The 19962-nt window shown below is 58.1% G+C and overlaps 7 protein-coding genes across 7 annotated transcripts; 4 read left to right on the forward strand and 3 right to left on the reverse strand.

The window, feature by feature from the left end:
* The first annotated feature begins 2183 nt into the window (after nucleotides 1-2183).
* Nucleotides 2184-5805, forward strand: C8Q71DRAFT_836149 (Rho GTPase activation protein). Its single transcript, XM_047926438.1, has 12 exons — nucleotides 2184-2566; nucleotides 2631-2724; nucleotides 2779-2891; nucleotides 2947-3059; nucleotides 3119-3739; nucleotides 3796-3838; nucleotides 3892-4057; nucleotides 4116-4131; nucleotides 4192-4434; nucleotides 4500-4666; nucleotides 4717-4793; nucleotides 4849-5805. The coding sequence occupies exons 1-12, from the start codon at nucleotides 2423-2425 to the stop codon at nucleotides 5755-5757; spliced, it is 2706 nt and encodes a 901-aa protein (XP_047777922.1). The 5' UTR covers nucleotides 2184-2422; the 3' UTR covers nucleotides 5758-5805.
* On the reverse strand, nucleotides 5806-9377 carry C8Q71DRAFT_762518 (Adaptor protein complex AP-2 alpha subunit). The gene is made up of 10 exons (XM_047923923.1): nucleotides 9149-9377; nucleotides 9006-9096; nucleotides 8924-8954; nucleotides 8764-8872; nucleotides 8519-8712; nucleotides 8336-8465; nucleotides 8182-8283; nucleotides 8025-8130; nucleotides 6046-7976; nucleotides 5806-5992 (listed from the first exon to the last, which is right to left on the reverse strand). Exons 1-10 carry the CDS (start codon nucleotides 9176-9178, stop codon nucleotides 5897-5899), a joined length of 2820 nt encoding a protein of 939 aa, XP_047777923.1. The 5' UTR covers nucleotides 9179-9377; the 3' UTR covers nucleotides 5806-5896.
* A 152-nt stretch (nucleotides 9378-9529) lies between these two features.
* Nucleotides 9530-11019, forward strand: C8Q71DRAFT_797153 (WD40-repeat-containing domain protein; the record flags this gene model as incomplete). The annotated part of the gene is made up of 8 exons (XM_047925727.1): nucleotides 9530-9756; nucleotides 9813-9860; nucleotides 9911-9998; nucleotides 10049-10140; nucleotides 10194-10354; nucleotides 10408-10480; nucleotides 10533-10598; nucleotides 10659-11019. The coding sequence occupies 8 exons, from the start codon at nucleotides 9530-9532 to the stop codon at nucleotides 11017-11019; spliced, it is 1116 nt and encodes a 371-aa protein (XP_047777924.1).
* A 96-nt stretch (nucleotides 11020-11115) lies between these two features.
* C8Q71DRAFT_858409 (uncharacterized protein) lies at nucleotides 11116-13160 on the reverse strand (the record flags this gene model as incomplete). Its single annotated transcript, XM_047927516.1, has 6 exons — nucleotides 11116-11329; nucleotides 11389-11759; nucleotides 11817-12165; nucleotides 12228-12251; nucleotides 12308-12340; nucleotides 12394-13160. 6 exons carry the CDS (start codon nucleotides 13158-13160, stop codon nucleotides 11116-11118), a joined length of 1758 nt encoding a protein of 585 aa, XP_047777925.1.
* A 458-nt stretch (nucleotides 13161-13618) lies between these two features.
* C8Q71DRAFT_709762 (uncharacterized protein) lies at nucleotides 13619-14790 on the reverse strand (the record flags this gene model as incomplete). Its single annotated transcript, XM_047920702.1, has 2 exons — nucleotides 13619-13834; nucleotides 13897-14790. Coding segments are annotated over 2 exons (1110 nt in total), but the record flags the coding sequence as incomplete, so codon positions are not given.
* A 405-nt stretch (nucleotides 14791-15195) lies between these two features.
* C8Q71DRAFT_762541 (uncharacterized protein) lies at nucleotides 15196-16618 on the forward strand. The gene is made up of 5 exons (XM_047923924.1): nucleotides 15196-15619; nucleotides 15690-15921; nucleotides 15979-16217; nucleotides 16309-16385; nucleotides 16465-16618. Exons 1-3 carry the CDS (start codon nucleotides 15248-15250, stop codon nucleotides 16128-16130), a joined length of 756 nt encoding a protein of 251 aa, XP_047777927.1. The 5' UTR covers nucleotides 15196-15247; the 3' UTR covers nucleotides 16131-16217; nucleotides 16309-16385; nucleotides 16465-16618.
* Nucleotides 16619-16949: 331 nt separating this feature from the next.
* Nucleotides 16950-19938, forward strand: C8Q71DRAFT_858412 (Alpha/Beta hydrolase protein; the record flags this gene model as incomplete). The annotated part of the gene is made up of 8 exons (XM_047927517.1): nucleotides 16950-17070; nucleotides 17139-17510; nucleotides 17578-18098; nucleotides 18157-18204; nucleotides 18676-18829; nucleotides 18877-19245; nucleotides 19306-19826; nucleotides 19885-19938. The coding sequence occupies 8 exons, from the start codon at nucleotides 16950-16952 to the stop codon at nucleotides 19936-19938; spliced, it is 2160 nt and encodes a 719-aa protein (XP_047777928.1).
* Between the last annotated feature and the right edge of the window lie 24 nt (nucleotides 19939-19962).

Raw genomic sequence — 19962 nt, forward strand, 5'->3', positions numbered from 1 at the left:
TAGGGGCACGAGCGAGGCTCGCTTGCAAGCAACGTTCCGGAATCCGTATTGACTTGCCTGAGGACCGGAAGTGCGAAGGGGCGCGAGCGTTACAGCACGAAAACACACCCAGCAGATCGCAGACCCGGAAGCGCGACAGGAAGGAGTGCAGCCAGCTGAGTCCTTGGATGACCATCGCGTCCAGGGATTCCACTTCAACGAGGGGCCAGGCTAGACCGAGGCACCAACCAATTCCTTCCAAACGTTACATCGAGACTATAAAGGACACCTCGACGGTCTGCTGTCGCGCCGCGCCGCAACGCTCCGACGGACCTCGGGAGAGCAGAACGATGAAGGCCCTGAGAGGGGGGAAACGGCTGCGATGATCCGCCACAGAACGACGGGGAGACCCTGTATCGGGCGTGACGGGTATGTCTGTTGGTACCATTGTCAGTGCGGGTCGTACCTGGGCCGATGGGTCAACGTTGCGAGTGGTCGCGCGATCATCCCTGTAAGACGGGCGTTGCACTTCGCGAATTGAGGATTTGAATTTTGCCCGTCAGGACAATCATATGTCATTGTCAGAAGACGAGGGCTTGTGAGAGTTGGGCATGGATGCGTGCGAAACGCTCGTGGCCCGAGCTCGGGGAGACAGACGGCAGGAGAAGTTGGCAAGACCGAACTCAACGGAGGTTGTCAAAGGCGTAGGTAAGGAAATCAAGAGCGGCAGAAACGATGGCACTTTGGTCTAGAGCAAGAGCCTGAGTAGCAGGGCACCGATCTGCCTCGGCCAGCGGATTAGTGGCAAGAGCCTACGTCTGTTGATGACTGGGACGCGAATGTGGCAATTGAATCCGTCCCCTGGTCGATGTCTGAAGTCAAAGGGGACATCGCGCTCCGGGATGAAGCTTGAAGTTGATAACTTAGCTGAAAGGAGAGGCCTGCGAGCGAGTAGAACGACGCCCGACGCCCGAGATTCCCTGCATATGTCTGACAGCGTGATGTCGACCCAAGATGGCTTCAGCAGCTAGGTCTAGAGCAGCAGAGATGACTCGGAACGAGATCCACCGAGTAGTGTCCAGTGGCTGAAACGCCGTTGAGTGGAGGACCATGTGCGCCAAAGCACTGTCAGTAATCGGCTGAACATGACTGGTGAGGTTAGAGAAGTGTCGTCTCGAGACATACGAAGAATAGTCCACGCGCGGTGGCCCAGGCGTAGCAGAAACAGCTTGACGTGCCAGAGACACGCGTGTTTGTAGCGTTCGGTGCCACACAGGCAGCGGCGTATCGACAAGTGGTGCATCACCGGTCCCCTTCGGAGGTCAGTATCGAGTGCGTGCGAAATCGTGCGGCGCCGCACTTTAAGCTGTGGCGACGCGAATTGTATCCCGAAGGATCCGGAGCTGAGCTCTGAGAGCTTCGGAAGCCCCGTTTCAGCCACACCTCCGAAATTGCATGCATGGCCGTGTCGTACCTACCCTGAAGGGTCTTCCTTCACCCACCGCGTCGCAGCACGCAGCAACCCGCCACTCCGCCTCCCGAGATTTATGCTTACCAGGGTGCGGTACGAGACGCGCCCGAGCACAGCGCAGTACCTGACACGCGTGTCGGGAAGGCAACGTACCGGCTGAGGTCTGCACTCGATGACCTCAATTCAGCAGTCATACCCATCTCCTATCCGCCACGCCCACCGCAGTGTCAGCAGCCGGGACATGCAGCCGCGAGTGCCGCGCCCAGCGAGTGATGCCAACAGCCCAAAGTAGTGCCGTCTGTATGCAGCGTAATCTGGTCGAGAGCTCGAGCGGACAGACACCCTTGATGGCGCAGGGTCCTCGGTGTCGAGTGGGCCAATGAGAGCGGAATGATGCGGCAGATGGTTGTTTCATCGCTATGGAGGAGGGTGCTCGGGGCGCAGTGCGCGCTCGGAGGAGGAGCGTGACTAGCGGGTTGCTGGGTGCGCCTGGGCGGATATCAGTGATGGTGGCGGCGTCGAGGGCGAACGTGCTGTGGGAGAGTGCAGCGCATGCGGGCGGCGGAGGAGGTGCCTGCCGAGGCACGGTGGCGGGCACGATGTGGACGATGGGGAGGACGGAGAGAGGGGCGGCGGAAGGCGGCGGACCGGGCGGGGGAGGGCGATCAGATCTGTTGTTGGGCGATCGGAGAGCGCATCGGCGTGCCCCGGGCGCCTCGCAGCACTTGCCGGCGGTGCCTCGTCGCGCTGCGTATATCCCAACGGCCTCTGGCTACCGGCCTCCAGCTGCCTCCAGCCCCGCCGCCCGCTCTCCAACATCAGCTCGCCAGTCTTCCTCTTACGGCAGCGCCAATCTCGCGGATTCTCGCCGGCGCTTCTGCCCAGCTTTCGCCGCTTTCGGACAACGCTTGCCTTAAATCCCCCCGCCGCCGTCGCCTTCTGTAGCTTAGCCCTTGTAGCCCTGCCCACCCCATGTCCTCCTCCAAGTCGCCCAGGCGCCAGTCCTCCTCTCGCCCGCCCACAACCCGCCGGAAGCCTTCCCAGTCCGCCGGCAAGGAATTCCGGGTCACCGCCGAAGTATGCCTCTCAGCGAAGGCCTCTGCCGCGTTGCGCAAGGTGCGACGCGTCGCAACAGCTCAGACGATCGAGAAATAACGCCCCCTGCTCACCGTCACCGCAGCCAACTGTTCTGTACAAGCGGAGCCACGACAGGCTCGACAAGTCCGGCGAATCCCCAAGAAAGTCTGTCGACTCTAGCTCCAGGAAAGTCAAGGGTGCGTCCGGCGTGGCCCGTGCTCCCCGTATTTCAACCAACTTGACCATTCCAGAGAAAACCAGTTGGCTCAGCCTGGGCCGCCACTCGCCGACGGAACAATGGAAGCCCGCAATATGTCAACTAGTGGAAGAGGACGAAGCATGTATTCTGAATATATATCTAGAAGTGCGTGCTACAACAGATCAGTGTCCCCGTCTCTCTGACACTGCCTGGCGATCAGGAAACAATGTTGTATCAGTCGATCTACGTGTATTCTCTTAATCACACAGATATCCGACCTATTCACCACTCGCTCTTCGACCGGAAGGACTGTCTAGGCATCTACTGCGTACCGTACGTCTCGTACCACTCTCCTCGCGCGCCCCAGGTAGTCCTGACCTCACCGCCCACAGCGGCCAGATGTGGTGCGCGGTGCCCTCCTCCGACCCAGTCTTCCTCCGCCTCCCGGACGAAGAGACGCTCAACCTCTGGCTCGCGCTCCTGCGTTCCTACGCCGTCCCGGAGACGTACGGGCGCTGGCTGTCGCCGTCCGACGGCGGGCTCTACCGCATGTGGCGCCAGGTCGAGCTCACCTGCCACCAGGGCCGCAACCTCGGCACCGCGCGCCCGCTCAACCCCGCCGCGGCGGGCGCGGTGCCGGACGACCCGTCGAGCCTCGTGGCGGGCGAGCCCGACACGACGCGCGGCGAACCGGACGCGCTCGACCTCGACGTCTACTGCGAGATCTTCGTCGACGGCTGCCTGTGCGGGCGCACCACGGTCAAGCGCGGGCTCGGTGCGCCCGACTGGCTTGAGCGCTTCGTCCTCGCAGACCTCCCCCAGTTTGAGAACCTCGAGGTCGTCGTGCTGAGGGAGAAGAGGTTGTCGAAGCCCGTCGTGGTGGGCGTGGTGTCGATTGCGCTGATGAACTTTCGGAGAGGCGAGCATATCGATGGGTGGTTCCCCGTGCTGTCGCCGAACCCGGGGACGTATGCGCAGACGGGCGAGCTCAGATTGAAGCTAAGGGTAGACGAGTTAGTGGTTTCTTGTGAGACGCGATCAGGAGTGCGAATTCTGAGACGCTTTGTAGAGAGATCATCCTCCCGTTTTCCGAGTACTCTGGGCTGCTCCAGGTGAGTAGTGGCGTTTCGCGCAAAGTCGGCGAGGCTTACCTGACTCCCGGCAGACATTCTCGTCAAGAAACAGTTTGGACTGGCTAGTGGACCTCGAGTCAAGGCTCAAGCTCAAGAACACGATACCCCACCACATCATCTCCATCGCAATAGCCAAGGACGTGCTCGTTCATGACATCCTGGAGATGGCCGACCGAGAGGTTGACGGCACACTTTCATGTAAGCCCGTTTGCTACCCACTTCAGCAGCCACATCCGAGCTAACCTTCCCCACGCAGCACACAACACGCTCTTGTAAGACATCCCCTACCCCTGACCCGTCCAAAAGGCTGACCCCAGACGCCTCGCCGTTAGCCGCGGGAACACCGTCCTGACGAAGACGGTCGAGCTCTTCATGGCGCGCTACGGGAGCGCGTTCCTCGAGGCGAGCGTCGGCGCGCCCGTGCGGCGCGTGTGCACGGACAAAATCGCGATCGAGGTCGACCCCTTGCGCTCGGGCAAGGGCGCGCGCAGCACGGAGAAGAACGTCGAGGCGCTCGTATACTGGTGCCAGGAGTTTTGGAACTCGATCTACGAGGCGAGGCATGAGTGTCCTGCGTGCGTTCCCCTTCCTTCTCCGTTCCACAGTGAGGAGTGGGGATGCTGATTGGGGGCCTGGGCAGGGAGATGCGGAGGCTGTTTGAGCATGTCCGCAGGCTGGTCGAGAGACGGTACGGCCTGCATGACGAGCAGAATAGGGACCTGCCGTCGCAGAGCGTGTCGGCTTTCTGCTTCCTGCGCTTCATGGTCCCTGCTATATTGCACCCGCATTTGTTCGGGCTTTGGCCAGGTGAGTATTTTGTCGGCGTGCCGAGAGAGAGACCAACAATGTGGGCGTAGGGCTTCCGGACGCCCGTGTGCAGCGAAGTCTGACCTTGATCGCGAAGGTCATCCAGAACCTCGCCAACCTGAACGCAGTAAGCAGAGACCTTTCATTCAGAGTCTTCGTCGCACTGACGCATGAAAACACAGAGCGTGCAGAAGGAAGACTTCATGCGCGGAGTGAGGGATTTTCTGACCAACAGCGTCCCGCATATGGTCGACTACATCGTCGTCGTCTCAACACCAGAGCCCCAGTCACCCAGCACGTCATCTCCGCCGATCGTTGACAAGAGCGACCGCCTCCGCATCATGCACACGCTCCGCCAGCGCGGGCTCGCCGCGCCCGTTCTCTACCGCGAAGCCACCCCACTCCTACCGCACGTCCTCGACCTCCCGCGGCACCTCGCCGTCGTCAGCGCGCTCGTCGTGCGCTACGCCCACGCGCGCAACTACACGCCCTCGACGTACATCCACTCCGGCACCGGCGACCACTTCGACGAGTTCTGCACGCGGTGTCTCCAGGTCGAGGAGCGCGCGCTGTTCCGCGTCAGCCAGCTCGCGAGCAAGCCGCGGCGGCAGCCGTCGCAGCCGAGCATATCCTCTCCCCTCGCCGCCAGTATACCCCTCCCGCCTTCACCAACATCACCCATGAAGATTCCCGGGCGGCGGGAACGGCGGATATCCCTGCCGAAGAGCCCCAAGCTGCCGAAGAAGTCTGCGCGGCCGTCGACTGCGCCTGGGACGGATTCGTCGCCATACACTGAACCGGAGTCGATGCCGATGAGCCCTACGAGTGACCCAGAGCATATGTTGTCCCAGTCCGCTCCCAATGCTGTGGAGAGTGTGCCCTCCCCGGACAGGACGCGTTCTTTGCGACGCCTAAATACGCCCTTCTCCAAACAACCACGGTCTTCGTCGACTGACTCCGCGCTCACCCGTAAAGCGACTGGAGAGCGCATCACACGTACTTCGACACGAACGCAAGAAGCGAGTAACGACTCTACTGACGACTCAACCAGGAAGCGGAAGAGCATCTTCCGCGGCATCCTGCGACGATGACCCTCGAAGATGCACACATGTATCGGTTGCTTTTTACATATATTATGCTCGTCAGTATAGCAATACACGCACTATGTAGAATCCGTAAATCATCACGAACGAAAGGATATCAAGGAGAGCAGAGCGCAGTATGCAAGTGTCATGACAGTGAGTCCGCGTTGAGGGGCTTCATGACGAGCTTCATGGCCTCCGCCGCAACGTCCTCAGACGTGCTCCGCACCGTGATTCGACAGAGCTGTAGAAACAAATCAGCCTTCGATCAGAGATCGCTCGCGGAAGCAAACACACCTTGGCTTCTGGATTCGGCTCCAATCTCATCAAGCAGCCCACCTTCCCGTCGTTCGACATGTGTAAGATGCCGGCGGCCACGATGTTGTTGGGATTGGGGTCGATACCGTCGAGGACGTTCAGATTGAAGCCGGAGACGACCTGGCGCTGCTTGGTGCGGTCGACGTGGCCTGACTCGTCGAGGGTGATCGGGAATATCTGCTGGGCTTCTCGAGGCGGCCCGCCGATCAATCGCCATCGCTCGAAGAAGTCCGCCTGCCCCAGTTTGACATGCTCCAAGAACTTCGTCAACACGATCGGGAGCCGCACCGCGATCGTCTGGTGTGCGCCCGCGAGGTACGACACGCTCAGGGTGGGCGGCTTCGTGAACGGCTTCTTGCATTCGACGTGCACGAGCTGCTGCGACTGCGTGCGCGGCGCGATCGTACTTGGCGCGATCTTGGCGAATGTCGCGGAGAGCGCGTCTGGGTCGTCGACGTGCAGCGTCGCGGTGAACGAAGTGAACGGCGCGGAGATCTTGTTGCCCATGTAGATCGCGAGCTGGCCAAGGTGCCCGTGGTACCGCGACTTAATGCCGATCTGGATCTGCACGTCCTCGTAGAGCACGCCCTCGGTGCTGTAAAGCAGTTTGTCGAACCAGCGCTCGACGTTGGGGCCTACCGTCAACATCGATATCCCCTTCTCCGCCAGGGCAGTAAGTGTTTGCGATGGGTCGGGCTGTGACGATGGTGATTGTGCGTTTGACGAAGATGTGATCTCCAGACCCATGAGCGAACTCGTTATGTCGTTCGCATTGCCATTGGCCGCAGTTCCATTGCCATTTGGCTGGGGGAACGTTGGCTTCTTGGCCATCTTCTTCGTCGATACGCGCTCCAAAGGCGTATCAGATTTGTCTCCACCCTTGGTCTTGAGCCTGCCAATCAGCGCGCTCTCTCGCGGCGGGAAGGGCGGGATCTCCTCGCAGACATTCTGCAGCAGCTCGTCGTCTTCCGGGCGAGATGCAAGTGCGTAGAACTCGCATGCGCGTTGCTGAAGGTCGACGTCGAGCACGTGGCGATATCGCTCGAACACGTTCACCAGTTGCGGCTTGATCTCGGGGAAGACGTTCACCCATTTGATGTACGTTGATAGGAGGAGAGCGCGAGTGGGAGCCGCGCAAAATTGCGACTTTGAATGGAGGACCTGGAACTGCTCGATTGGGTTGTACCCGGGCTCGTTGGCGATTAGGTGGCCGTATTCGCCGAGGATGTATCCACCAACTTTCACCAGGCTCTCATGTGATGAGGGCGAGCGCAAGTACTCGAACACTACCTTCGCCGCGTATGCTTGCAGATCCTCCGTGTTCGTCACGATCTGGACGACACGATACCACACTTCCTCGCCCACATGGTCCCCTGCGGCACTGAGAAGTTCCAAGATGGTGTCGACATACCACTTGTAAGTGCCCGCGTACTTCTCCGTTAGAATTGCGATCTTCAGCACCATCTCCTCGCGCAGGCCGTAATCCGCGATTTTGAGGTACCGCAGGAGCTCACCGACGATGAGCTCGCTGTTCTCCGTGTCGCACATGCTGTATAGCAAGTCGAGCGCACGACGTCGGACTGAGATGTCTTTGTCCCGCAGAGATAGAATGATCGTTCCTTGGTGCTTCTTGATAGCATCGAGGTTCTCTGTGCGTGCTGCGAGTTGTGCCATTGTGTCCAACCCAAGGTAACGAACGTTCGTCTCCTTTGAGCTGATGAAACGTGCGAGGAGGATAGCAGCTGTGTTGACTAGCGGTGAGTTGGTGTCCAGCTGGATGGCGAGACTGATGGCCTCGAAGAGGACGGCGTGCTGAGCGTTGTTGTGTTGTACGTTGCGCGATGGCTCGGCACAGTTGTTCATGATCGTCTCGAGGACCTTATACATGACAGTTCGTATTGTCGGATCCTCTGCTTTCATGTGAGTGACACGAAGCTGGCGAGTTGGTCATGACAGACCTGACGGGGGGTAATATTGCAGCAGTCGCAGTAGCTTGACCTGGAGCCAAGGCGATGGCACTTTGTAATACGCATATGCTGCGCTGTATTCATGCTCAATGACGAGCTATGACTAGGTGTCAGAACCGACGCGTCTCAGTGTTGCTGAATCGCATACCTTATTGAGCCTGTCAACGGCCTTGGTATAACACACCGCGTACGCATCAAGATGGTCTTGCGCCATCGCCATGACCAAGCTGGTGACACATACCACTACGCCCTTTCTGTCGTATAAGGCACATTTCCGACATTTTATATGCTCCCGTACTCACCAAGTCTCCGTCGTCCATCAATGACACTATCCGTAGGGCCCACTCCGCGGCGGGTATGACATCTGGATGTTTCCGGTACAACCTCAGCAATGTCAATGCAGCCTTCTTCCTCACGAAGGTTGGTGATGTCCTAAATTAGGCGAATAAGCCACAGATGCAATGCCACAAGGTTGGACAGCATACGGCGAAATCAACAAGCGATGTACGTCCTCTGCCAACGCTTCCGCCATCTCTTGACCACCAACATTTGCAATTGCATGTAGTGCTAGACAATTGCTGATCTCGTTGTTGTCGTTCAGATCTTTGCGGATGGAGTTCACAACAAGTCGTAGGAAGTCGGAGTTCTCGTGCATCAGGAGGGTGACTGCAAGGTAGCCCTGCGCACATTCGGTTCAGCTCAACGGGTTGATCATGCAGGGCATGCTTACAATCTGTTTCTCGCTGTATTTCGTACTCGAGATGAGGTTGACAGCTTCCATATGGCCGACGTCGACCTTGTACCCAAGGATGTACGTGAAGATGACCTTCGCGACATATCTGTGGACATAGCATTAGCAGCTACAATGGTCGATGCGCCGCGAGACTCACTTCTTCTTCTGGTAGCCATCCAAGTTCCCGTCTGGTCACCAACGTTAGGGTGAAAGCGCTGAGGCGAGGTACTATGACGTGCCTTTGAACCTCTTCCTGATATTCGCCATCTCCTTGTTGATCCTCTTCTCCTCGAGCTCGCGGACTCTCGCTCCTCGAATATCCGCGATGAACTATATACGCATCCATAAGCGACATGTCTATACTGCGAACGCGAGAACTCGCCTGCGTGAGCCCACGCATATTTGTCGCCATCTTGCTCGTGTCTCCCGGGCTCTGAGCCCGTCCCCAGGTCTGATGTTGTGTGCAGAGATGAGGCCCGTAGCAATGAGAGGGGTCCTAAGCCAAGCGAATGGCTTCGCGTACGACGGGCGGGGTGCAGAGGGAATGAAACGGTAAGGGGCGCGACCAAGTGGTCTGGAGTGCAAGCGCCCATGTAACCCGCATACGATCACCTGCCTTTCCGAGCACTTACGCCTCCTCAAGCTGATCCGACGGCGGCGGAAATATTCAATTGTCGGTATGTCCGCATCCTTCTCTTGTGAACTACCGCATACGACTGAGTGAACAGCCGCATCTGCAAACGCTTTCAACAGCGCTCTCATTATGACTGCGTTCGACACCCTCTGGCCAGCCGACTCAGTCGAGTTCTGTCCTCATCCGAGTTTCCATGATATATTTGTCTGTGGAACCTACATGCTTGAGCAGTCGGAAACCTCCCGTACCGATCAAGAGCCGGAAGATGAGACGGCTCAACCCTCTGAACGTACAAAGCAGAAGAGGAGAGGCGAATGCATGCTCTTCAAAGTCGATGCAGAGAATGAACGTCCGTTGTACGTCCTGAAGCGGCTCATCACCATGCTACGGCTGACTGGGCTCGCCAGCATAGCTCTCTGCTACAAAAGACATCACTACCTGCGATATTGGACATGAAATGGTCAGCTTAGCGGATGCGGCGTGGTCAGCACCGGCATTGACATCGCACAGGTGTCATACATCGCCTTCCGTCGACCCAACCCTTGTCATAGCAGATTCAGAGGGTGGTATCACACTTCACACCTTGAGGGGGGATAAGGTAGGCGAGGTCTTTGGCCGACTCGCAGATTGCATCATTTTCTCTTGCAGCCCAGTCTCGTTCAAACCTCCTCAATCGCATGTGCCTCCCGCCATGTCCTCTGCCTGTCCCTCGACTGGTCCAGCAGGCGCTCCGCTAGCAGGTATGCATGAGCATATATCCTACCATATGACAGTGACTGACTGAATCCTCAAGTTCCCTCGGCTCACTCATCGTCTCGCTGTCCGATGGATCGTTAGCTCTTCTCCACCCCGAGAATACAACTGGCTTGATAGTAGCCGAATCATGGCACGCGCACGACCATGAACCGTGGATAGCTGCCTGGAACTACTGGGACACCAACGTCGTCTATTCTGGTCAGTCCCTCTTGTGCCCGTCGCGTAGACGCGCTGTTGACACAAGAGTACAGGAGGCGACGACTTGAAGATGAAGGCATGGGACACACGACAAGATTTCTCCCGGCCTCTCTTCGTCAACAAGAGGTAGGTTTGAGCTAGTGCAAACCCTATATTTTATCTCACATCGGCGCAATAGATTCGATGCTGGAATAACCACCATCCAAAGTCACCCACACATCGAACATTTACTCGCCGTCGGAAGGTTGGTGCCATCCTTGCCACCCTGCACAGTACCCTGGACCTCACGTTTCATACCATTCAGCTATGACAACACTGTCCGTCTGTTCGACGCACGCAAGCCTCTCGTTCCGCTGACCCAAGCGGACGTCGGGGGAGGCGCCTGGCGCGTGAAATGGCATCCATCTCCCGAGCGCAAGAATGACCTGCTCGTCGCTTGCATGCACGACGGGTTCAAAATCGTCCGCTTCAACCTCAGTGACTTGAATGACACATCAAGCACATCGCAGGAGCAGCCAGGATGGGAGGTCGTCAAGCGGTTCGACGAGCACGAGTCTTTGGCGTACGGCGTCGACTGGTCGTTTGCGGAGGCAAGCAAGGACGAAGACACGTTGATCGCGAGCTGTTCGTTTTACGATCATACATTGCACTTGTGGAGGGGCTAGCAACAATACAACAACTCGTGGGTGAATACAAATGATGTACATCTGTACAGTGATTGTGATGTGTGTATGCGGAGGTATAATCGGCAGTGGTCCATCTCACAGAACGTATGGTTTTGAGTGGGTATCGGTATTCGGTCCGGTTTCAATGGGTGTAGGAGGCACGGACTCGCCACGCCGTTTGCGTCTCCAGAAGCCAGCGTTCGGTCCCTTCATGATGAAAGCCAAGGTCCATCGTGACAACCCGCGTAGTGAATCCGGTCGATGGACCGCGGCCGTCAGTATGGTCGACAATGAAAGCACAAAGGCGAGCCTGCCAGAAAGTCCTTGAGTGTTCCATGCTCTCCATACTTGGACCAGGGGTAGACGTACCGTTCACCCCACTGCACTCCCTTCGCCCCGCTCCTCACCCACCTCTCAGGCAAGCATGCCCTGATCGCCCTCGGCAGGACGTACAGCGCAATCTCGCCTCTCCTCCGCCCCTGCTCAATCCAGATGCTGCCCCCACATACGAGGCTCCCCGCAAACGTACACCCGAAGTGACCGTCCCAGACGTCGTGCGAGATCCACGGGAAGAGGCGCGCCAGGAGGACCGTGCGCGTGAGGCAGACCGCGGCCCAGATACATGAGACGAATGTGCTGAGGAAGGTAGCGCTCCGGAGGACCGCGAGGAGAATGGGAACCAGCTTGGACAGACGGAGGAGGGTGCGCGGGCGGGTGAGCAGGATGGGGAGGATGTGCACCTATGTGTGGATGCATGAGCATGAGCGTGTGCCAATAAAGTGATCTAGCAGTCTTACAGGAAGGTATATTGCCAGAGCAGAGACAAACGCCTGCGATCCTCTGAGGGAGACGTTCTTGCTACAGCTGCCTCCAGAAGCATTGGCGTGGACGAGCTCGCAAGGGATGCCGCCGATCCCATCGCGACCCTTCACACCCATCTCCCTCCATACGGCAGTAGCCTCGGGCCCGCCATATGGGGGCAAGCGAGTGACATCTCCCCAGGCTGCTGGGTAACCGAGATCTCGCGACAGTGAGGAGACGAGGTCAGGCTGTGCGGAGTGATGCCGCCTGTAGGACCAGTCTCCGGTGCGGAGCAATCGCAGGGCGGCGAGGATGCGCGGGTCAATGTTTGCTACGGTCATGATCCTGTGGTGTGTTCCAGTCCCGTCAACTTTTGTACAACCAGTAGGGACGTTGACGGGATCTACCATTTGTTGTACGAGCGAGGTAACCTGTGAGACACCCCGATCAATTTCACCAGTAAATGCAAAAAGCAATCTCGAACTACCTTTCTGGCTGGTAGAAGAAGCACCACATTATCCTGCAGATAACATGAGGGTAAGCCCTGCACGGTTCGCAAAGCTGTGAACGGACCTCGCGCTACTTGCCCAGAAGACCAATGCGTCTAGCCGCATACTGAGGAGATGCCTGCGCTTCTGTGCGGCCTCCTGTCCGTCGACGCCACCATTCTTCTCTAAGACTTCACAGCCTTTCTGTATGGTGATTTGTGACAGAGCATCCATAGCGCGTACCAGGAGCAGTAGAGTCAGATCGAGGGTGATGGAAGGGCGGCCTGCAAACAGCGAGGGCTTGGTAGGGGAGCTCCCGTACAGAGGAGGGGTGAGTGGTAATGTGGTACCAGGCCCGGTGGACACAGGTGAACGACGTCTGCGGTGAAAGAGGGTGATCGCCAAGGCGGACGAAAGGGCGTTAGCAAGGAAAGTCCGATGCGATTCCTTCAACAAGGCAAGCCATCCAATAACCTTCGCCCGTAAGCTTCCATGTACAGATCTGTCGTCCGCCAGACGCGGGCACTCCCCCTCCAACACGAGAACATCGAATACTTCCTTCAGGAACGCGCCGCCGCCTACACCCGCGGTCATCGCGAACGCAAATCCGGTCGCCCCCAACTCGCGTCCCAATATCCTCTTCAGACGCGTCCACCCGTCTCTCCGCGCCTTCGGGCTCGTCATAAACGGCACCAGCGCAGGCCCGAGCGAGAGGGAGATCGACAGCGCGTAAGTCCGCAGCGCGATCTGCAGCGGGTGGTCGTCCGGGATCGAGTGCAGGTATTCGCCAACGGCATTTGGCAGCGCACGCAGCTTGCCCTTGAGGTCGGGCGGGGGCTCCTCGGCGGACATGGCTGAGAGCGTGGGTGGGCAGCGACCCGCAGCAGGGAGGAGGTCGAGTTTGTGGTGGATGCGTTCACAGCGGTCACGGCCATGATCGAAGTTAAGGTATGAAACGCGCGTCATGTACGCTCGCATGTGATTCCTCTCCCGATGCCCGGGTCCCATAACTACGTACAAAGTCGCAGCTCCAAGTGAGTGCCATGGCTGGGGAATGTACCCCGGAGAGGTTACAGTCCTGCTTGCTGGGATTCAATACAGTGGGACCCAAGTGGCGGATGGGTTGTACGTTGCACAACCTGTGGCATGACCACGAAACCGCCATCAAGCTGGGTGTCATCACCTAGTATTTGAACGTACAAATAATGCATAGCAGAGGGATGAATATCAGTGCAGGGTATCTGTACAACAGAGTGGAAGTAAGAAGAGATGATGCCATGAAAGGATATCCAATTGTTCGGTCGCGGATCTCATCCACTGCTACTGTGCGTGTCAGCCTTCCCGGCGCCGTCATGATGGGCAGACGTGGGTGTGGTTGGCGCGTAGCTCCAAAAGTCAAGCACTTGCGCTTGGTCTGAGACACCCATACCCGCTTTGAGCTCTCCAAGGAGGTCCGCAGCGTCGAGGATCTCGACGAACTGTGCGCGAGAGTCTGGAAAGACGAAGGTACGAAGAATCTCGGAGCCCTGCGCGTGTATAGAGTGTACGTCAGAGGATTGGAAAGGAGACGAATGGTGAGAAGACGTACGTGATCGCGGATAACTCTCGCGATATACTCCCTGGGAGGTTGGATGGGGTGTACACCCACGTCTTCTTCGAGCTCCTTCTCAAGGGAGGATGAGGATGAGGACACCTCACGCTGCTCTGCTCTGACTTTCCCCTTTCCCACATCATCCTCGTCTGGCTCCTCTTTGTCTTCCTCATCCTCGTCCTTCTCTGAGCGGAACCCAAATCCAAACCACCGCTTCCACAGCTCCAACTTCCTCCCATCCCTCCCGATTCTCTTGAGCGCCGTCCGACATCTCTCCCAGTCGCCGTCATCACCAAGCCAAACCTGCATCTCAGCCTTCTCATCCTCGCTCTCTGTACTCTCGACCACCGATGGCGGGCGCGTCGCACCAGGCACATCCTGCACCATGTCCATTGCAGGCAACTCTCCCTCCACCTCGCCCCCCGCCTCGCCCTCCCGCTCGGCTCGCTCCGCGTCAGGGTGCGTGCCCTGTTTCCGCACACGCACCATCAAGCGGACCCACCGTCGCCGCCTCACCCACGCGCCCGTGCTGAGCGTGCCGATCTCCGGGCGCCAGTGGCCGGAGCGGAAAGTCCATGCGTACTCGAAGCCGTCCTGCTGGAGGAGCCCGTCGCCGCGCATGTCGATCATCCACGCGCGCGAGACCCACCGCCAGGTGCCGTCTGGGAGAGGGTATGAAGCGAGAGAGACGGTGGGCTGGGTGCGCCAGGCGCGTTTGGAAGGGTTGGATGTGGGGAGGGTGTAGGGAGGTGGGTCGAGCGGGAGGAGGGTCTGCGGAGAGTAGTTAGGCGTGGAGAATATGGTTATGCTGCGTGGAATTTCAGCTCGGTTGCTGGAATGCTCCCAAATATTGAGACGCACCCCCGTTGATTCTCGTAGAGCACTGCCCACCTGTACACAGGCGCGTCAGAGTCCGACTCTTCTCCGGCCTCTTGAAGCAGCTCGTCGTGCAGCTCAACCAGACCGCCCTCAAGAGCCGAGCCTCTGAGTGTCGGATATTGGGGCTCTTGCTCTGTGTCATAGCCCTGCCGGTCCTCTTCCTCGTGCCTCGCCCTCTTCTTGTCGTTGTGTTTTGAACGGGCACGGTTCCATGGGGACAAGAGATGGAGGAAGTGGCGCTTAGGCGAGAGATACGCACGGGCCTCTTCTCCCGTCTCCGGGTCCTCCTCTGTGTGCGGCGGGGGAGGCTTGCGGAGGGAGGACGGGCCAGCGGACGCAGGAGCCATGGAGTGGGGCGACGCGGTGAGCGGGGACAGAGATCAAGGTTAGGGTCGTCGTTCCCGCAATCACCTGACGTCAGCGGGGCCGATTTGGACGAGCCGTGTTATCTAATCTAAGCGCCACCGCCATGTTCCGTCGTGCACTCACCGCTGCCCTGCCCAGGTCGTCCTTCGCGCCGTCCAGGCTCTCCTCCTCGTCGCCCCGCCGTGTTCTCCCCGCCGCCCCGTGCGCCGCTCAATCACCACTCGGACGCAGGAGCCTTGCGACAGCCTCAGCCCCTCGTTCGTGCCCGCAATGCTCAGCACCGCTCACGACACCCCTGCCGGTCTGCACCAAGTGCTACTGGATCTCGAACATTCCTGGCGACATGACTTACCATGAAATGCTTGGGACTCCATATGAGCCGAATCCGTTTGTCGTCGACACTGCAGCCATCAAGCGACAGCTCAGGCAGCTGCAGACTGTCGTGCACCCCGACCGCTGGGTGGGCAAGGAGCGGGTGCGTACGCGTTCAGGCCGGCAACAGTGCCGAAGTAATCGCTCACGTCCGACTGGCTCCACGCCTACAGGAGAAGCAAGACGCGGCGGCAGTAATGTCCTCGCGGGTCAACGAAGCGCTTCACCGACTGTCCAATCCCCTCCGGCGCGTTGAGTACATCCTCCAGCGCGAGGGCTACCCCATAGGCGAGAGCGAGAACCTGGAGGACCCAGAGGTGCTCATGGAGACCATGGAGATGCGCGAGGAGATCGAGGGTGCGGAGTCGAAGGAGGAGGTTGAGCGGGTGCGCGCGACCAATGCGGGTGCGTACATATGACACATTCCTTCGCGTGACCGGCGTATTAACGGGGCGTGTGCAGAGAAAGTGGAGGAGACTATGCAAGAGATCACTGAGCTTGTTGGCCGGAAGGACTGGCCTGCGGCGAAGGTAGCCGCCATCAAGCTGAAGTATCTGCAGGGTATTGAGAATGCTGCCGCGGCTTGGCCACATCCGCTGGGTAGTGACCACTGAGCAATGATAATGGTCCATCTCGACAAATTCCGGAGTGACATTGTTCCCACCTATGTCCAGCCTCCAGCTGAAGTACTACACGGTTGAGTGAGTCCAGTTCATTGTGAACCTACTTGACCCGGTCGTCTTGTGTTTTGTCGTACGGGCTTGCCATAGCAAACACTGAATTTTTATGGAGCTGCTGCTAAGGTTGCATCGAAATCAGCTCGGGCCTGCAGTCTAGTGCGTCCCCATTTCATGACCGACCGACCACAGGTGAGCGCTAATCGAACCATCGGCGTCGAACGGCCTCTGTGCGTAGTGATCAGCACTGATTCTCCTCACGATTGGACAGGCCAAGTCGACCACCCTGCTTTCTGGCCGTGCAGTGTTGTGCAGCGCCGACAGTCAGTGATCCGGGGCGGTGGAGATCAAGTCGCGATGCACGTTGTCTGCGCGGCAGATTTGCGTTTTTACATAGTTTCCTGGGCTTCTCCGATGATCACTTCGGGGGTGACGCTGTGTGCGTACGAATTTCAAGCTCATAGAGTTCGTGGGCAGAAACATGGGGAAAGGAAGATAGCCCGCCCACGTGCGAAAAGCAATTGGCTGCTACTCGTATACGCAGGTGGACGAAAGCTCTAGCCTCTCCATCGTCGAAAGTATACTGCTTCAGATGCCATCAACATGTCCCCCCGGCAACTTCCTGTCGATGGTTTCACAAGAAAATCGGCATGGCGTATATATAGAGTTTGCGTCTTCGACTCGACGTCCCTTCAGGTGAATAACAGCTTCTGCCAGACTGATCATTTACAGCCCGAGTATTGGGATTTGGTGATTATGCCGCTTGCTCCGGTTGACGAGAAAGGGACGCAGCTGTACTATGAAGACAGCGGCGCGCCCGTGGGCTCGCGCGATTACAAGACCCTTGTAATGCTTCACGGTGGTCTCTTCCATGGCGGTGAGTGTTGTGATCCCTCACTCGATCCGACTCAATGATGAGGTATTCACTATTCGGCACTATCGTAGCTATCTTCAAGCCCCTGTTCCCCTTCGCCGCAAAGCATAACATGCGCCTCGTCGCGCTGAATGCGCGGGACTACCACGGCTCCTCGCCCTTCAGCGACTCCGAGCTCGCCGCGCTGGACAACCCAGACTTGCAGAGCCAGCAGTCCGTGCTACGAGCTTGCGGACGGGAGCTCGCTGCGTTTCTCGTCTGGTTCATCAAGCACGAGCAGCTCCCGTTGGTGTCCGGCGGAGGGGGGCGTGGTGGGGGCATCTCTGTCCTTGGGTGGTCGTTTGGGAGCGCGTTCTCGATGTCGTTCCTCGCTCAAGCAGGTGTACTCTCAGAGAAGGATCGGACCGTGTTGGGAGACTACATGCAAACAGTCATCATCTTGGGTGAGCATCATACATGCAACTAATAGGACTTGGTTGGACATACTAACACTTTGTCGTTTCGGACCAGACCCCAGCCGTCACCCACTAGGCATCCCCTCGGATGCGCCTTCGGAACAACTCTACGATCCCTTAAGCGACGCGGCCCTCACGCCCGAGCAGAAGCAGGCCGCCTTCTCCAGCTGGATCTCCGGATACTACAAACACGAACCCTCGTTCCTCGACTCCCTGCCCACGAGCAGCCGCGAGCAGCTGACAGCGGGCCTCCCGCGTGACCCGCAGACGGAGCCGTCCCCGACGCTGACGCGCATGTCTGCTGAGGAACTCGCAGGCGTGACGGACCCCGCGGCCCTAGCGCACTCGACGCTCGCCTTCACACGAGTGGATCCTCGGGTATATGAAGAGAACATGCAGGCGGCGCTGTGGGACAAGACAATCTGGCCGCGGTTGCGGATCGCGCTGGTGTGGTGCGACGCATCGGTGGGCCCAACGATGTTGGCGAGCTGGTATCTCGCGAATATGGTGGTGACGAGGTGGCCCGCGCAGGGCAGGAGGGTGGAGCTGGTGAGGTTCGAGGGAGCGAATCATTTCGTAAGTTCACAACCGTTCGGGTGAACGCGACGCTGGTGTGGCTGATAATTCGTGTCAGCCGCATTGGGACAAGCCTGAGGATATGGTGCGGCTTCTGGCCAGGATTGTATGTTGGATGGGGTGCCTGTAGCAAGTATGAAATGGGTCCCGGACTCGCTCGTGATAGCCTCAGGACACAATGGGGCCCCAGTGGTACACCGCTACTTTGCATGCATTGGCCGAGTCATCTAATGGGACGAAGCTCAGGTCTGCGAACGGATATACCGCCGTTCTGCGGCTTCTAACCCGTGTAGCTTCGAGTGTCCGGATTCGGTAATGAGACTCTCGATTTCCGCTGAGGATGCAGGTTGTACAGTCATAGTCAGGTGGGCGCATATTGCGCATTCGTAAGTACTGCGACATTCAGTTCCTACCCGGAAGACTGACTGAAGTGCAGAACTTGCATTCTTGATGCTTACACAGTTACACTGACAGTTTGCTGACAGTGCATGCCTTGATGCGACACATGACGCAAACGATAATCGCCCCCTTCTATCGCCGTCACGGTATCCGCTCGGGTTCTGACTATTCTCTTCAGCGTCCCTCAACCAACAACATCACGCCGCCTAGCATGCCTCTAGCCCCAGTTGATGATGATGGGACGCAACTGTACTACGAGGACACAGGAGCTCCCGAGAACTGCCCCGGGTACAGGACGCTAGTACTGGTACATGGCGCCATCTTCAATGGTGGTTCGTAACCCTGTTTGGCCTCGTGGATTTAACTGACATCGCCTCAGCGACCTTCAAGCTCATGTTCCCTCATGCCGCCAAACACGGCATACGCCTCGTTACCGTGAACATGCGCGACTATCGCGGTTCGACGCCATATACTGATGCCGACATCGAAGCACTTGGCAGTGGCGATCCAGAGCGGCAACAGTCCATGATCCGCGCTCGTGGATTGGAGATTGCTGCCTTCCTAGTATGGTTCATTCGCAAGGAGGACATCCCTCCATACGTAGTCGATGGTGACAGAGGAGGCCTGTCATTACTTGGATGGTCTTGGGGGAACGTGGTGACGATGGCGTTCTTAGCGCAAGCTTCTGGCCTCTCCGAGGATGATGGACGTCTACTGGATGGCCACTTGAAGTCGTTCGTCATTTTCGGTGAGTTCAAAATTCAATGGTCACTCGAGAATGACTGATGAAGGCGGTCCACTATGATAGACAGTGCTCGCCAGGGCCTCGGCGTACCTGCAGCTGTCATGGAGGGTCTCGACAGCCCCGGCGGCGGCACCGATATGCCTGCTGAATCCGATGAACGTTGGCTCTCCTGGGCTGTGCATCACGCTCACTCAAAGCCGGTACTTGACGCGTTCCCTTTGGTCACCATGAATGATATGCAAGCCGGGGTTGCTCATTCCAGCGTCGCAAACCCGCTTCCTCAGCATAAAGCAGCCAGGGAACACATGGTACGAGAGCTCGGCGAGATCATCGATCCGACCGTCATTGAGCGCGCACAACGATTGTACCTCGAGGTGGACACAGCGCTCTATGGACACAACGTACGAGGCGCCTTATTGGATGCGTCGACGTGGCCGTGCCTTCAAGTATACCTCGTATGGTGTGATGCATCTATGCCGGAGACAGTGTTCTCCAATTGGTATCTCGCGAAGCAGACAGAGGAAAACTGGCCCCGGGACGCCAGGAGCGTCAAGGTTGTCCGCTTCGAGGACGCGAACCATTTTGTGAGTGCTATGCCGCGATTTTTGAGTGATGCTGACCATGTCGCCGGTTTGTTGGCAGCCTCATTGGTATCAACCAGAGGACACCATGGCGCTAGTAGCATCGCTCGTCTGAAAGTTGAAATTGATTTGAGCTCCT

This window comes from Rhodofomes roseus, assembly GCF_022264815.1.
Source record: "Rhodofomes roseus strain CIRM-BRFM 1785 chromosome Unknown C8Q71scaffold_12, whole genome shotgun sequence".
NCBI classification, from domain to species: domain Eukaryota; kingdom Fungi; phylum Basidiomycota; class Agaricomycetes; order Polyporales; family Fomitopsidaceae; genus Rhodofomes; species Rhodofomes roseus.